Here is an 18,714-nt window from a genome sequence, read left to right as displayed (position 1 = left end):
ATATATATATATATATATAGCAACTGTAAATATTCCTGTATAATCATTTGCATGTCTTAGACAGGTCTCCACTGCAGCAAGGGATTCTGGGAAATGACATGCAAATAAGCACACAGTGCCAACTTTTATCTCATGCTCACATTACATGAGCAACCCTTAGCCAATGCATGTTGTTTTAAACACAGCTTTTAAGCAAGGACTTGGGAGATGCAAAGTCAGTTAACCCACTCACAGACATTTTTTAACCTTGATGGGTATCATCAGTGTGAGGTTGGTTGCTGACATTTGGTCAGATGAGATTAAAGAGTAGGTAATCACCACATTTTTTTTATATATATATATATATATATATATATATATATATATATATATATGTGTGGGTGGGTGGGTGGGTTGGTTGGTTGGTTTTCTGGCTATGCATCTTAACCCTGGCTGTGCTCAAAGCTGTGACCATGCAGCAAGCTTAAGCCTATAGGGAACCATGTATAAAATGGTTTTTGAAGCAAAAAGTGGCACTGTGTGCTCATTTGCATGTCATTTCCCAGAATCCCTTGCTGCAGTGGAAGTGCTGTGTGCTGGGTGATAATGGTGAAAGGCGGGGTTGCAGACCTGCCTAAGACATGCAAATGAGCATACAGTATATTTACATTTGCTATATATATATATATATATATATATATATATATATATATATATATATATATATATAATGTGTATTGTAAACCTAATCCCATGCTGTGCTTAAAAGCTGTGGGAACAGCATTGCATTTGCTTATATGGGTTCCATATGAATGGATATTTCAGGCAAAAGGTGACACATTGTGTGCTCATTTGCATGTGATTTCCCAAAATCCCTTGCTGCAGTGGGAACATTGTATGCTAGGTGATAATGGTTGAAAGTCAGGGTTGCAGACCTGTCTAAGACATGTGAATGTGCTCACAAGTGATATTCTTTATTGGATATATATATATATATAATATAAAATCTAGATTTTACTTTATTTGCAAACACATTTTTTTTTTTTTTTGAAGACTGGAATTGGCCACCCTTGGCATAGGCTTAACGTTATGTTATTGTAGCATACCATTGCGTGATCTTCCAAAACCGTGACATTTAGTGTGTGTTAGTGTTACTCCGATCCAGACCCCGAAATAGGTGTCTAAATGAAGTTGAAAAAGAGAAGATGGGGAAATACCACTGGAAATAACGCTATGTTTGTAAACTCATGCTTAACGGTGGCGTTTTACCCATTCAGACCCTGGGTAGCACCAAGTGTATGTATGACCTAACTAACACTAAGTCCCAACGTTAACCTTAAAGGACTTTTGGGGAAATGCAGTGTTTGGGTAACATCTCATTTGCATCTTATCAGTAAAGGCCCTTCAAGTTAACAAACATAACTTTGTCCTTTTAAGATGCTTGGTTAGGCTTAACGTGGCATTAAGTTAGGTTAACGTAGCGTTATGTCACGTGACTGAGCTTTGCGGATCTGGGCATATGTGTTGCACATCACATTATATCACGAGGCCTTCACGGCCTAATTACAGTCCTATGCAACATGTAAGAAACTTTGCAACAACTGGAGGAAATACAATATCTGGGAATGTTTTGTGTGGCTGTGTGATAATCTGATTATTATAAATGATAATATGACAGTACCTTCATCCAGCATGTTCCCTATTGTAAGAGATTTACTAATCAAATATAGTGGAGATGTGAAGTCATGTCTTTTTACATTAGAAATGAGGTGTCTAAGAGGGGATATGATAACAATATACAAATATATTCTGGGACAGTACAGGGAGCTTTCAAAAGAACTATTCATCCCACGGGCAGTACAAAGGACTCAGGGTCATCTCTTAAGGTTGGTGAAAAGGAGATTTCACCAGCAACAAAGGAAAGGGCTCTTTACGTAAGGGCAGTTACAATGTGGAATTCATTACCCATGAAGACTGTGATGGCAGATACAATAGATTTGTTCAAAAAAAGGGTGGACATCTTTTTAGTAAACATGGGAAGGATGTTGATTCAGGGAGTAATCTGATTGCCAATATTTGGAATCCGTAGGGAATTTATTCTTCCCCTTATGAGACATCATTAGATGATATTTTACTGGGTTTTTTTTTGCTTGTCTTCCTCTGGATCAAAATACTGTAAAAGCAAATGTAGGATAAATAATCTGTCGTCTAAATTTAGCATAGGGTGAACTTGATGGACATAAGTCTTTTTTCAACCTAATCTACTATGCAACTATGTCAAGTCCTAAAAAAGTATGATGGGTTCTGAATAAATCAGTGTATCTGCTTGCTTTAATACATGGTTCATGTGAACTGTAGAAATCAATTATGTGCACAGTGTTACTGGAATGTAGGCCAAGTGATTTGAATATAAAATCACATTGCATGATGGGTGATTTTCTTATACAAGAAAAAGCCTTATCAGTAAATGCGGCATTGTAAATTATTTTTAATGACAGTACTTTTCACGCGTGCTATTGTTCATTAGCATTAAATATTCTTTCAAATAGTTAAATAATGATTCTGCTCACGGCAGATGGTGCTTTCATACGAAGTGTTGAGTATTTATTCTGTGTGATAGAGCTGCATGGATAAGTGATACAAAATATTTTCATTGCTGCTACTGCAGGGGGCAGATTAGTTCCACTAAATAATGCAGTGGAAGTACAGTATACCTCTTCATGAAATAACACTTATAAATACATGGAAACAGTTCATTATTAATTGGGATCAGCGAGAAACAGAAAGCTCAGAATGAAGAACAGAATGGTATTTTGATGGCCAGAAAGACCTCACTCCGCACAAATCATCAGAGCAGGGGCGGCCAACTCCAGCCCTCAAGAGTCACCAGCAGGTCAGGTTTTCAGGATATCCCTGCTTCAGCACAGGTGGCTCAAGTCCAAGACTGAGCCAATGATTGGGCCACCTGTGCTGAAGCAGGGATATAGTGAAAACCTGACCTGTGGGTTGCCCTCGAGAGCTGGAGTTGGGCGTCCCTGATGTAGAGTAACCTGAAGATATCTATCCTGCTTACGTTCAGAAATTAGATACAAATCCGTTGTTTTCGGGGTGCAAAGCACAATTTCTTCTTAATAACGTTGAAAACATACGAACCATAGCATTTTTGCTTTCTTTTTCTGTACATGCTTATGATCCGATGCCATAACCTTTCATTGTTTGGGAGTTTTAAAGATGGCATCCTCTGTGATGTGATACTGAATTGAGCCCATTCTGGGTTTTTTTCCCCCTTTCATTTTATAATTTAATTCCATTAAAATAAAAACAGTTATGTTAAAGGTGAGTGATTTTATATGCTTGTTTAGAAACTATAGAATGCTTGAAATATATATTTAGGTTGAAAGAGCTGTCTGTGAGTGGGTTACTGGCTATGCACTTCTTCAAACCAGGCTGTGCTGGAAAGCTGTAATGCGGCAGGCATACGCTTATAGGGAGTCCATGTTAAAATGGATAAGAAGCAAAAGGTGAGACGTGTAATCATTTGTATGTCATTTCTCAGAATCCCTGGCTGCAGTGGAAGCATTGTATGCTTAGACAGGGGTGCGCAAACTGGGGGGCGTGAGATTTTCAGGGTGGGGGGCTCGGCGGTTACAGAGGCCGTGCGATCTTCTCAAAGGCATTGAAAAGTAATGCCGGGGAGCACAAGCAAGGCCTCTGTAATTTCCCGGCGGCTTCCAGCGACGTGTCGCCATGGTAACGCGGTGTCACATGACGTCATGACATCAGAAGACGCCGGACACCAGGTAAGGAGGAGGGCGTGAGCAGGGGGGTAAGAGTAGGCAGGGGGGGGGGGGGCAGACTGAAAAGTTTGCGCATCCCTGTGCCAAGAGATAATAGGGAAAAGCAAGGTTTCCGACCTGTCTGATACATGTGAATGTGCTCACAAGTGACTCACTATATTTAGACGAATAAATGTATCTTACATAGCATGTACAGCATACACTGTAAATTAAATAATACATGCACAATGCTCCAAAAAAACTTACAATTTCATTTTGGTTACATTTGAATAGTATGTTAGTGTGATCTACCAAAAGTAATAATTAACTGGTTCTAACACGTAGACTAGGTTCTTTCATTTCAGAAGGCAGCCTCTTAGCCAGTTGACACATCCTTTTTATTCCAAGACATGTCAAGTTGAAAGTCTACACCGTGACTTTGCCTACTATCTCTTTATTTTATTTTGATAAGTTCTGATTTCCATTTTGGTGTTTTCAACAAACGAGCGGAAAATTAAATGTCAAATCTGTTTTCACTGATAAGGAACTGCCTGGAACTACGTTTAGTGGCAGCGGCTGTGTATATGGATTGGTAAACTGTTCTCAAGAGCAATGTCTTCTAAAAGTATCTGGCAATAAAGGGGTTATTTAATAAATGGCCATATTTTAAAATGCAAAAAAAATAAAATAAGAAATGAAATGTTCTTTTCAAGCGTGTTTGTACACCTCAATTGGGCTCCTCAATTAACCATCACGCTGCCAGCACATGGTGTTAAAGGCCCACCCAGCAGCAGAAAGGTTAAAAGACATCAGGATTCCGTTTTGGAATGTCTCCTATGTTTCAAGCGTATTCTCATGGCATTTTGGTAGATACATTGTTATTCTGGGGGCCTGCATGTCCCTCAGACTTCACAATTCTGTTATCAGCCGTTTTGCAGCACCGACTGGCATAGAAAGCAATATTTGTTAGATAACAGCTAATGAAGTGTATGTAAATACACATGCTGTAATCAACCTGTGTACGCGCTAATATTTCTAGGAAGAGCACAGCATATCATTTTATTAAAGTAAATAGTATACTAGTATTTGCAGTTGTTAAGATAGTGGGTTAATCCTATATTTTTACGGTTACCAGATGGCTTCTAGTCTGAAGGGACCGATCCTGTTTGCAGAGTTTTTGACCTAATTTTTTAAGCAGAATCTGTATTCAGCATAGTAGAATATGTTGCCGCGTTACAAATAAACACTAATAATAATAATAATAAGAAGAAGAAAACGGACTTTAGCTGACCCTCGTCTTGCTGAGATCTCTGCTTATAATGAAGGACCCTGAGAGGTTGGAAAGCTTGTAACATATCAACTACTTGTTGGTCCAATAACAGGTATCATACCACCTTCTCCCTCTTCATCTTTTGTTACTACTCGGAAGAAAGGAGCAACACGGCTTCCCACCCTGCTTTGCTTATGAAAAGATTCTGCTGCATCATAAAGCAGTTTATTAGAGGAAGCGGAGAATAATAATTATATTTCGGAGGGCCGGACTCACTCTTGTCACTCTTTCTTCCAGTTTGTCACTGCTGGGGGTGGGAAAGTAGTATCAGCAAATAGTGAGTACTGTGGGAGGCATGAGTGCAGTGGAAAGTATCACGGAAGACATGGGGGGGTACCGTATGATCACAGGGAGGGCTCAGTGGAAGACATGGGGTGAGGAGACCTGATATCTTCTGCTACCTGTGCACCTCTCTTCATCTCTAGTGGATATGCACAGGGGAACACCAGAGTAGGGGATCGGATGTTCCCACTATCCTCTTTGATCGGTGTATCCTAGAGCGCCGTGTATAATTTTTCCATTCCTCACCATTTCCGATCAAGAGGCGAAGACTAGGGCAGGTTTAAGCAGCGTTGTGGAATGAAGAAGCTGACCGAAGGGACACATCCATGGCTCCAGTGCGTTTTTCTTCTTGCGCATCGCGATTGGAGAAGGACAGACGTGTTGAGAAGTCATGTGTTGAGGGCCATGGCTCAGCCCTTTCTGGGCTGGATGACAAAGGCTGAGATTATACTCACCACGCGACGGAGCGCATAGCCTCGCACACTCCTGCAGCCCCAGCGATCTGTGAACTTGACTTCAGGAGATTGGGGAGGCATGGAAGACTCATCACAAAGCTGGTTCGCCTTCATTGGCTGAACTGCTCACATGACGCAGACGTCACGCGGTCACGCTTGAAAAGACAAAAAATGTTGTCTCTTCAAATTGCGGTCGCGCCATCGTGCTCCTTCGTGCACGCACTAGGAGCGGTGTTGTAGGCATTAGCCCATTTGTGTTTGGCGAGCACCATCGTGCGCTGTATAATCGCGGCCTAATGCAGGCTGCCAGTTGAACAGCTCCTTTATACAAAGTGTCTGCTGCATCGTTGAAACGCCAAGCATTAGCCACAGTACAACAGTAACTCAATTATTGGCATTGGTGCAAAGGAAATTTACAGGGTGAAAGGACATATAAAACATTATTCCTTTTAAATTGTACGCACCTTGGAGCAGGGTTCTCCTTATGTACTTCAACAAGTTTGTGTAAAATATTTTTTATTACTAACAATGGTACTGCTATACGATATGCATTTGTATTGTATAGCACAGGGCTTGGGCAACTCCTGTCCTCAAGGGCCACCAACAGGTCACGTTTTCAGGATAACCGTGCTTCAGTGGCTCAGTCAGACAAAGCCTCTGAGCCTTCTGTGCTGAAGCAGGGATAAAACATACAGAACACCTACAAGCTCAAATTGAACCCCCAAAATACCCACAACATATATTTTATTTATTAGTTATTTATACATGTATATTTAGGCACTGTACCGTATATAAGTTTTTCTGGATGTGCACTGAGCTTTGTCTGTGTTTTATGTTATGTCGCTGAAGCAGGGATATCCTGAAAACCTGACCTGTTGGTGGCCTTTGAGGACTAGAGTCGCCCACCCCTGACAGAGCATCAACTATTTCATCAGTACTTTGCAAAACAGGGAACCATTCTTATGTCACGGTAAGCACAGAAAACAGGAGTAAGGAATCTTTGTCTCAAACAGCCTTACAAAGGAGATCCCTTGGACTGGAAATGACATGATGAAAAGAGGCAGGAAAGGATTAACTTGGAGTTTAGAGATACAAAACAATCTGAAGGCTTTTTCAATCACCGCCATGCAAGTGTATGGAAATCCTTTCCCCCAGTGATCGATAGGCTCACCGTGTACAGGGTGCATCGGAAAATCCTCCTTTTCAAGACAACATTTCAGTGCTTGTATATATAAAGATACTTGTGTGTGTTTTTGTACAGTGCTGAGTGCATTCTCAGTGCTGTTTAGGAATTCATTTTTCTAAAACCAATAAACGACACGGACGTGCTCTCTTTTCTACTGTTCTGCATGTTTCTCAGTTGAATTATAACCTCTTTAGTAGCAGCGAACGCTCTTATTTTGCCTTGATGTCTGATACTTGCATCCTCTTCTACATAATCATTTGTATGTAAGCCTGTATTGATAATTATGCAAATTCCATAGTTTCCATGATAACCCTCTTGAATCAAAACCAGTCTTTCTTAAATATCTAATAGGGTTTATATGAACCAATTCCATGTCTTTTGAAACAAAATGATGTAAGAATTTGAAAAACAATGAGTAATTAATAGTCAGGGTATGTGCACAAGTAAGTGAAACCCTGGTTTTATCAGCAATTAAAGTGGATAATTAGAATCAGATGTTTAATTAGGTAGATCTTTAGGTAGATCGTAAATTCTGAGTTTGGGAGGCCACACCCTATATAAATATCAGAAACTTTGTGAGTATGGTCTTCACCATACGGATGTAGAAACACATGATGCCGCAATCAAAATAAATCTATGACGACCTCAGAAAAGCAGTTATTGATGCTCATCCGTCTAGAAACGGTTACAAAACCATTTCTAAGGATTTGGGGCTCCACCAATCCACTTTTAGATAGTTCTCTCCAAGAACAAAATGGGAAATCATCCAGGAAGTCACAAAGAACCCAAGCGTAACATCCAAGGATCTGCAGGCCACTGTCACCTCTGCTGATGTGTGAATGTTCATAAATCATCTATCAAAAAAAGACTGAACAAGAATGGTGTTCATGGAAGGATAGCCAGGAGGAAACCAATGCTCTCTAAAAAGAGCATTGCTGTCTGTCTGAAGTTTGACAGAGAGCACATAGATGATCCACAAGACTTCTGGAACTATGTTCTCTAGTCTCAATCAGAAACGTTGTGTTTGGCGAAAACCACACGCTGCGTTCTAACAGAGGAACCTCATCCCAGCTGTATGGTGGCGAGAGTGTGATGGTTTGGGGCTGCTTTGCTGCCTCAGGACCTGGGCGGCTTGCCATCATTGACACAATCATGAATTCTGCATTATATCAGAAGATTCCAGAGGAGAATTTCAGGCCCATCCGTTCATGAGCTAAAGCTGACGCGAAAGTGGGACATGCAGGAAGACAATGATTCGAAACATACAAGCAGATCTACAAAAGAATGGCTGCAGAAGAAGAAATTCTGCGTTTTAGAATGGCCTAGTCAAAGTCCTAAACCCCATGGAAATGGTGTGACAGGACCTGAAGCGAGCTGTCCATGCAAGGAAGCCTTCAAATGTCACTGAGTTGAAGCAGTTCTGTAAGGAGGAATGGGCCAAAATTCCTCAAAACTGATGTGAGAGACTGACCAGCAATTACAGGAAATGCTTAGTTGAAGTAATTGCTGCTCAATGGGGCGCCACCAGGTACTGAATCGTAGGCTGCGTCCACTGTGCCGCTGACCACGCTCATGCTTGAGAGCGGTAACGTCACCAACTCTCCAAGCATGAGTGCTCGCCGTGTGAGCGTGGCCGTACACATTCGCATTCATTGTGCTGACCGCGCTATGCCCAAAGCGCGGTCAGCGGCAGAGTGGATGTAGCCTAAAGGTTCACATACTTGTTCAGACATGGATATTGAATGTTGAATTATTTGTGGATAAATGTTGAAAAAGTATCATGTATTTGGTGTCATTTGTTTGATCATGTTATCTTTATCTATTATTAGGACTTAGTTTAAGATCTAATAAAAAATTTGTTTTGAAATATATGAAACAACCTTTTTCTCACCACTGTACATGGTGGGCACTGCATACTAATAAAGCATAATAAACGTTTAGTGTTGGGAAGCACAGCGTTTTATCTCGGAAGAGCTGGGGCCACGTACTTGGTACTTAAATTAAAATTGAGTGTGTAGTAGTTGCGCTTTGTATTCTGATTAAATGAAACCCAAGACACGGCTTTCCTTTTCCCTGTAGTGCGCCAAGTATTCTCATTTGGGCTATAATATAACATGCAGCGAACATGATGAGGGAAATCAAATGAAATTGTTTGTCTTTGTAATAGCCGTTACTTAGATACTTAATCTATTCTCACTCTGTTGTGTCCGCAATTTTAGCAGCTTGTTATGCAATTTGAGGAAGAACAATACTAACATGTACTATTGTTTTGTCACTTTTTAATAAAAATACAAGAAACTGCCTTAATTCCCTAAGTGGCATTGGGACAACACTGCAGTTAACATTTCACCTATTACCACTTTGCATAAATATCTGCTAGGAACCAGCCTGTCCAAAGATTCACATAAAATGACCTAGGTCAGGGGTGCTCAATGGTTCTCAGGATATCCCAGCTTCAGCACAGGTGGCTCAGTCAAAGACTAAGCCTATGATTGAGCCACCTGTGCTGACGCAGGGACTGATTGTGCCACCTGTACTGAAGCAGGGATATCCTGAAAACCTGACCTGTGTTTGGGGGCGTGAGGACTGGAGTTGAGCACTCCTGACCTACACGCCTGACAATGTAAATCTGCCAGGTTTTCACTACCGTGCATGAACGAAGAGAGATGTCCACCTTTAGTAGTGGTGGTAGATCCTTACTTCATTACAGCAGTTCAACAGCTGCTTACCCTATGGCAGTGTTTTCGACGGGGGTTCCTAGGAACCTTTAGCTTCCCTGGGCATCCCTAAAGGGTTCCCAGCAATTATCAAATCATTTGAAAATTGTACCAAATACAGAAGGATTTACAATGCATCTGATCTCAGACGTGCTATTAGAGAGGGTTGGGGTTCCTTAGAATGCATCTGATCTCAGACGCGCTATTAGAGATGGTTGGGGTTCCTTACAATGCATCTGATCTCAGACGCGCTATTAGAGATGGTTGGGGTTCCTTACAATGCATCTGATCTCAGATGCGCTATTAGAGAGGGTTGGGGTTCCTTACATTGCATCTGATCTCAGACGCGCTATTAGAGATGGTTGGGGTTCCTTACAATGCATCTGATCTCAGATGCGCTATTAGAGAGGGTTGGGGTTCCTTACAATGCATCTGATCTCAGATGCGCTATTAGAGAGGGTTGGGGTTCCTTACAATGCATCTGATCTCAGATGCGCTATTAGAGAGGGTTGGGGTTCCTTACAATGCATCTGATCTCAGATGCGCTATTAGAGAGGGTTGGGGTTCCTTACAATGCATCTGATCTCAGATGCGCTATTAGAGAGGGTTGGGGTTCCTTACAATGCATCTGATCTCAGACACACTATTAGAGAGGGTTGAGGTTCCTTACAAATCATCTGATCAAAGATGTGCTATTAGGGAGGGTTGGGGTTTCTTACTGCATCTGATCTCAGACGCACTATTTGACGGGTGAGGTTCCTCAGAATTTCACAATATAATTATAGGGTTCCTTAACCAAAAAAAGTTGAACACCACTGCCCTATAGCATCAGTAAAATAAGTTGTTTAGTGTTTGATTCTCAGAATATTTTCTATTTAGCCCAAACCGATGCTCACAATCCAATCCAAGATTATTTTCCAGGGTGATACACTTGAAACAGTTGTACTGTACATAACCGAGAATTGTCCTGCGGCCAAAAATGCATTTATAACAAGTTATGTAATGGTCCCTCAGTAATATTCAGATAGGCTGATTATTTTATGATGTATTTACATCTAGTAAACACTGCTATGAACGTATTCTTTCGAAGAGCAGTGGGAATACTAGATTAATCTCCAGCATGCATAAAATATGTGGACACTTTCAACCTTTTCACAGAATATTAAGGATTCCCATATATTGACGTCTATAGACAAGTCTGCCCCTTGAATGTCTGTTTACTGTATTCTGTCAGAGGAATATTGCGTAGTCTATTTGGCTGCTGTATAGGACTAAACCATTATCAGTTTTTGTAGTTCTGTGTGTGAATACATGAGAACTGGGTTACATGGAATACAGTCTCCTGATGTTTGGTGGATTAGAGGGGTTTTTTGAACGCACAGTAGGATGACAACACAGCTCTTACTCGGAGTTTCAGCTTAGCTTGTGTAGTTCAGCTGCTTAGATTTATTCTGCAATGGGAAGCAGATCTTGTCAGGTGGAATAACTGTCATCTGCCTTAAACATAGAAGCTTTCAAGCAACATCTGGACTTTTCTATAGCTCGGATGGCTTCCCTGCTGGCGTCTGAGATGTACCATGTGGTAGGAAGTGTAGCCACTTCACAAAGGTTCAGACTGGCACAAATGGGTTAGTACCTGGTTTCAAGTTTTATTCCTTTTGGTTTCTTACTTGTCAGGAAATTGGGACTCATTTTGGGTCTATATCAAGGCAAAAATAAGTGGCGCAATTCTATGGCAAAAGAAACACAATAGCTGTATTAAAGAACAAAATCCTATTGGAATTAATAAGATTTTGTTCTTTGATACATCTGGTGCAACTTTTTTTGCCCTAGTATTGCTCCACTTTTGCTTTGATACAATGTCCCAGTATTGCTCCAGTTTTGCCTTGATACAATGGACTCAGTGTGTTTTCGACAGTTCATTATATTTTTAGTAGGTTAATTGATTCATGCAACTTATATTTAAAGTATGTACATTTTCAAGGCTGTTTCTTTAATTATTACATTTAATTAAATCTGCTATTATGCTTTTGTTTATATAGCCTAGAAGGGAACATACATACTTTTCCAGAGCCACTGATTAGAGAATTGGGGCTGTTTTTAATGTGCAACATGAGAGTTAAATATTTAATTTCCTTGTGGGCGCTAATGTCAAATGTACAAATGCACAACTGATTAGAATTGTCTTAATGATCCAAACAATGCTTGTTTTCTTAACGGTTGCAGGACGTTCACGCTGTCAGAATATATTGCAATGCTGCTGCTTGGAGTCGAATTAATTAGCATTTAAATATCAGTCTTAAGAGAATTGATGCCGTTTTCATGTACTTTAAAGAACGGAGTACGGTCCAGTGACCTGTTTTAAAACGTTTTAAAGATAACAACATAAAAATATTTTTACTGGTTATTAGTGATGGATAATTGAAAAAAAAGTTATATTTGCAAATAATTAATTTCCAAACGTAACCTTTTTTTTAAGTTAAAAAGAAACCTGTTTTAAAAATGTGTTTTACTGTAGCATTATAATATGTTGATGTTCTTGTTGTAATATAATTTTATATTGATTTTATCTGCCGTCACACAAATTGATATACTAGACATACTCTTATGTGCTAAAGATAAACAGAATATACGTAGAGCAGTATCTAATGCAAATAGAGGAGCACTAGGCTGGCAAACAGATTCATACCGTCATAATGGTATTTTACACAATGCAGAGCTAGTAGCTGTGTTCTGTATTCTATGATACTCCTTATCTTTCCAATCCCCTGTGTGTATGTGTGTGTGTGTATATATATATATATATATATATACACATATACACACACACACGTACCAAACTATGATGTTCTAAACTTGTTCTGATTTAAAGGTCTAATTAAAAGCCCCTTTGAATCATGGCAGTTAAAAAAAAAGAAGCAAATTTTTTTTTATGAAGTGATAAGATAGAAGCGGAAAAACAAAACAAGTACCTATACCATAATAGATAATAGCGAATAAACATATTATAAAAAAAAGTATAAATTAAACTTGCTGCTCTCCAAATACGGTCTCCTAGTCTGTCAAAGCAGTAATCTAAATAATTATCAGTGGCGAATTATTTAAACATTTTATTTATAAAATGTTTCACCAGGAAGTAATACATTGAGAGTTAGCGCTCGTTTTCTAGTATGTCCGGGGCACAGAGTTATGGTGACAATACAAGGTTACATTACATTTCCGTTCTTTTCTTCCTATTGATTCATAACTATGTACAGATAGAGTAGTGTGCATTAAGTGCAGCGTGTATAGGAATAATAATCTGTTACTTGATTTTAGGATTGTGATCAAAATGATTCATTTATCGGATTGTAGGGATAAATCTAATTTGACTTCCTCAATAATGGGAATGACTATATAAAGCAGAAAGAGTTGTACGTCCGGTTCTCGCTTATCCGACGGAACGCGTCCCGCAAACCGCCGTCAGATAACGGACTTCTGGATTGCGTGTCCATGTTAATCCGCGGCGGTGAGCGTCGGATAATGCATCCAGCGGACTGTATTATGCCTTGTCGGATATGCCGTTCGACTGAAAGCGGACCATCGGATACCCAGGACCACCTGTACTTTCCTTTGAGCTTGATGCCTCAGTTATACATTTAAGTACACTCCATTTGTTCTTGTAGCCCATATTAAACAGAATATCATTTTAAAGTGTTGAGTGGCCGGTGAAAGTGATTTGAATCTTTCATACAGATGTTAAGTGTAACTTTGGAAATGGAGCAACACTTTTCTACTCTGCTAGGTTAGGGGCCTCCAGGGCTGAGCGAGTGGCTCAGTAAAGGCACTGGTTCAAATCCCAGTGTCGGCTCCTTGTGACCTTGGGAAAGTCACTTTTTCTCCCTGTGCCTCAGGCACCAAAAACAGATTGTAAGCTCTACTGGGCAAGAATTGTCTGTAAAAAAAAAATCCTATGTATTGAGTACCATGCGCTACATTGTAATTGTGAAGCAGTTTGAGTCCCATTGGGAGAAAAATACTCATTTAAATAAAGTAATTATTATTATTATTATTATTATTACCCATTAAAAGTAATATATATTTTCTGTTGTGAATATTTGATGTCATGTTTGATGCAGTTCAGAATAAGACCGAAATGTAAAAGCATATATGAAATCATACATTAAAAGTAAGGGAGGATGTTACATGGCTCAGGGTTTCACCTTTACTGCAACTTCAACACATGTTGTTAAGCAGGTCACAGAATAATGGTACTTTGTATGTACTGTGTACCCTGGGCCCTGTCAACTGGATGAGTTAAAGTGGAGGTAAATAATGTTCATATCAAATTCTTTATGTATTTTAATTTTGGCTCCAAGCTGCCACCTGGGATAAAAATAAAACCCATATATTATATTTAATGCAGCCACAAGTGGAAAATGAAAAATAAAATAATACATGTTTGCATTGATACACAGACCTCCTAGAATCTACCCGAATATCTTCATTATACAACCACTTGGGACCATTTAAATAAAATGGGGTTATTTGAACTTTTTCAATTCTCACATGGCTCAGTATATAAATGAAACGGAGCCCTAAAAATTAATTCATCTTAAAACAGCAATCTACCGTCAAATAAAAAAAGTAAAAGGGAAAATGAATCTCATGGTATGGACATTCCCAAGCAACTAATGGAAATGTCCATCATGAACATGTTGGTCAACAGCTAAACACTTTTTAGTATAGCAATGTCAATGTAATATTTAATGTCAATAATTAAGATGTACAGCATGTGAGTTTCTGCTTTTCTAAATGTATAATTCTATGGCGCTGCAGATAAATGTGATCACATTGTTTACAAGGCACTGGAATTCCGCTAAATCTCCGATATTGAATTGACTGAAAGTCGGTTGGCACAGTAAGCTGCTGGTCCTTTCATAATGTAGCAGCTTTCTAGAAGGGCTTCCCCATTTCCCTTATGTCCATAGAAACCAACATTGCTTTATAGATTGCAGATTATCCTTCTACAATTACCTGGATAGCTTTTATACGTGCGTTTTCTGTTTATTCAATGGTTTATTTCTATGTGATCTAAATAATCTGTTATCCTTTCATTCTCTGTGGACAGACCAGGCACATCATGAAGCTTTATCGATGTATTTGGATTTTTCACGTGCGTTTTAATGAAATGACTTTTCCACGCAATAGTCAGACTTTTATCTCGCCTGGGCGCATCTATTTCCTATATTTTATATGGTTCCTGTTGGTGAATGGGAGCAAAGAACACAGCTAATTTAGCTAGCAATTCCCCCTACTGTACAGTAAATCATCCCCCTACTGTCTTAATTTAATTCAGCTTTCACACTTGTGCAAGGCAAGGCAAGGCAACACCCACCTTAGAAAAACCATTTGCTTTAACTACCCTCACATGTGCTAATTAAGTTTGTTATGCCAACCAGGTGACTTTGTAAAAGTATATAAGTAAACTCCTAACAGCCATTGCTGCTAGCAGCCATGCTTTTAAGCAGATATGCTTTTAAGTATATATGTTTCAAGTATTTATGAAGTTTAAAAAGGAAGTTCAAAAAGAAGTGGAAAAGTGGACATCACCTACTGCTTCTGATTCCTGCTTTTGATCTACGTTGGAAAAGAGGATATCATCTATCTAAGACTGCACATCTCAACACTTAACTATTGCTGTGATGCCGCCTTTATTTTTTATATTTGCTGCAACCGCACTTATTTTCAAATTATGCACTTCCTTCCACCAGTCTCCTTATGTCTCTAACTCTATTCATATATCTCCATCTCTCCTTTCTTCCCCACTTCTCAGTTCACATGAACTCCTTTCTTACCTGCGTCCTCTGTCACCACACAGCTATACCTCCTGCACTAAAACACACCCCTACAAATCATCCTCACACATCCTCTTTCTATCCATGCTTCTCCTCCTTGCTTCTGGGGATATCTCTCCCAATCCTGGTCCTTGCCTTATTTCTACTTGCTCTCGTCCTCGCCTCCCACATACAACTTTTACTCCTTCTGGTGTTAACCCCTCCAACCTCATACCCATCCCCTGCCACCCTCCCTCCTCTCTCCCTTTCTCCTGTGCCCTTTGGAATGCTCGCTCCCTCTCTAACAAGTGCCTCTCTGTGCATGACTTCTTTCTCTCTCACTCCCTGCTTCTCTTTGCTATAACTGAGACCTGGCTCACTCAGTCTGACTCTGCTCTGGAAGCTGCCCTCTCTTATGGTGGCCTTTCCTTCTCCCACACTCCGCGCCTTGATGGCAGGGGTGGAGGTGTGGGGCTCCTGCTCTCCTCTCTCTGCCGTTACCGAACTATTCCTATTCCCCCCTCTCTTGCCTTTCCCTCCTTTGAGGTTCACACTGTCCAGATCTTCTCTCCTCCCCTGTTCATGTGGCGGTCATGTATCGCCCACCTACCTCTACTCATCCCCCTTCTGCCTTTCTCTCTCACTTTGAATCCTGGCTCTCTTTCTTCCTCTCCTCAGACTCCCCTGTTCTTCTCCTTGGGGACTTCAATTGCCACATTGATGACCCCTCTCTCCCTTGGGCTTCCCGCTTTCTTTCTCTAACCTCTTCTTTTGGCCTTCAACAGTGGACTGCAGCCAGCACCCACAAGGATGGCCACTACTTAGACCTGGTTTTCACTAAAAATTTCTCTCTCTTTGATTTCTCCATTTCCCCTTTTCCTCTCTCTGATCATCACCTCATCTTATTCTCTCTATCTCGCTTCTCAACTTCTCCACCTCCATCTACACCCCGGTTCTGCAGAAACCTGCGCTCTATTCACTTACCTGACTTTGAGTCCACGTTACACTCCTCCCTCTCCTCTCTCAGATCTGCTACAGACCCTGACAAACTGGTCAGGAACTACAACTCCAACTACAACTCTGCCTTGTCCTCCTCTCTTGATCTACATGCCCCGCTTTCTCTCTGCCGCACTCGCCCTTTTAACCCTAGACCCTGGTTAAATTCCCACGCATGCTGCGTTCCTCCACTCGTTCCTCTGAACGCCTCTGGAGGAAATCTCATACTCTCGCAGACTTCCTTCACTACAAATTTATGCTATCCTGTTTCAACTCTGCCCTCTCGCAAGCTAAACAAGCCTACTTTTCTTCACTAATCAACATGCACAAGTCTAACCCACGCCGACTGTTCTCTGTCTTTGATACTCTACTCAAACCACCCTCCGCTGCCTCTCCTTCCTCCATCTCCGCTCAGGACTTTGCTGACTATTTTAAGGAAAAGGTGGAATCCATACGTCAGAACATCCCCTCTGTTTCTTCCTCCCATCCTACACCTCTTCCTAACTCTCCTCCTGCCTTCCTTGACTCTTTTTCCACTGTCTCAGAGAAGGATGTGTCGCTGTTGATCGCCTCTTCTCCCTCTACCACTTGCCCTCTTGACCCCATTCCCTCCCATCTCCTAAAACCTCTTGCTCCTACTATAATCCCTACCCTCACGCACATTTTTAACTCCTCCCTCTGCTCTGGAACCTTTCCATCCTCCTTCAAACATGCAACAGTCATACCATTACTCAAAAACAGCAAGTTTGACCCTACCTGTCTTTCTAACTATCGGCCTGTCTCCCTCCTGCCTTTTGCCTCTAAACTCCTTGAACGTCTTGTATTCGCTCGCTTGCTCCATTTTCTCAACACCTATTCTCTCCTAGACCCTCTACAATCTGGCTTCCGCACTGCTCACTCCACGGAAACAGCCCTCACTAAAATAACTGACGACCTCCATGCTGCCAAAGACAGAGGTCATTACACTCTGCTCATATTACTCGACCTCTCTGCAGCATTTGACACCGTGGACCACCCTCTTCTCCTTCACATTCTCCATACTCTTGGCATTCGGAACAAAGCTCTATCCTGGATCTCATCCTACCTCTCCCATCGTACTTTCAGTGTCTCTTCTGCTAATACCTCCTCCTCCTCTATTGATCTCTCTGTGGGGGTACCCCAGGGCTCTGTCCTGGGACCTCTTCTCTTTTCTCTGTATACACTCTCTCTAGGTGACCTAATAACATCTTTTGGGTTTAATTATCACCTCTATGCTGACGACACACAAATATATTTCTCAACACCCGACCTTACACCTACTGTACAAACCAAAGTTTCTGAATGTCTCTCTGCTATATCATCCTGGATGGCCCTCCGCCGCCTTAAACTCAACATGGCTAAAACAGAGCTCCTCATACTTCCTCCCAAACCTGGCCCTACTACCTCCTTCCACATTACTGTTGGAACTACGATCATTCACCCAGTAGCCCAAGCACGCTGCCTTGGGGTCACACTCGACTCCTCTCTCACATTTGCCCCTCACATTCAAAACATTTCTAAAACCTGTCGCTTTTTCCTCCGCAATATAACAAAGATACGCCCTTTCCTCTGTTGCTCGACTGCTAAAACTCTGACTCAGGCCCTCATTCTCTCCCGTCTTGATTACTGTAACCTCCTGCTGTTTGGCCTTCCTGCCTCTCACCTGTCTCCCCTACAATCTATCCTTAACGCTGCTGCCAGAATCACTCTACTCTTTCCTAGATCTGTCTCAGCATCTCCCCTCATGAAATCCCTCTCCTGGCTTCCGATCAAATCCCGCATCTCACACTCCATTCTTCTCCTCACTTTTAAAGCTTTACACTCTTCTGCCCCTCCTTACATCTCAGCCCTAATTTCTCGTTATGCACCATCCAGACTCTTGCGTTCTTCTCAAGGATGTCTTCTTTCTACCCCCTTTGTATCTAAAGCCCTCTCCCGCCTTAAACCTTTTTCATTGACTGCCCCTCACCTCTGGAATGCCCTTCCCCTCAGTACCCGACTAGCACCCTCTCTATCCACCTTTAAGACCCACCTTAAGACACACTTGCTTAAAGAAGCATATGAATAGGACTGTGGCTATTCTGAACACATGGCACATAAAGCTTGGCCCCCTGCAGATGCACTTACCAGAACTCCCTCCTACTGTCTCTGTACGTTCT

At 41.1% G+C, this 18,714-nt stretch overlaps 1 protein-coding gene across 10 annotated transcripts in view; it reads left to right on the top strand.

The window, feature by feature from the left end:
* PLCH1 (phospholipase C eta 1) overlaps window positions 1-18,714 on the top strand; it is a 126,036-nt gene that overhangs the window by 43,156 nt on the left and 64,166 nt on the right. For 5 of the 10 annotated variants that reach the window (XM_075570527.1, XM_075570525.1, XM_075570524.1 and 2 more), the window contains exon 1: window positions 10,825-11,353. The exons of 3 other annotated variants lie outside the window; for them this stretch is intronic. In XM_075570527.1, the coding sequence (XP_075426642.1) occupies window positions 11,272-11,353 (82 nt within the window). In that variant the 5' untranslated portion in view covers window positions 10,825-11,271. Of the gene's footprint in view, window positions 1-10,822; window positions 11,354-18,714 lie in introns of those variants that run through there. 2 more of the 10 variants (XM_075570530.1, XM_075570528.1) reach the window with 2 other exon arrangements.

Source organism: Ascaphus truei, chromosome 14 (genome assembly GCF_040206685.1).
Source record: "Ascaphus truei isolate aAscTru1 chromosome 14, aAscTru1.hap1, whole genome shotgun sequence".
Lineage (NCBI taxonomy): Eukaryota > Metazoa > Chordata > Amphibia > Anura > Ascaphidae > Ascaphus > Ascaphus truei.
Note: the sequence above shows the minus strand (reverse complement) of the source record. Positions and strands in the feature narration are given on the sequence as shown.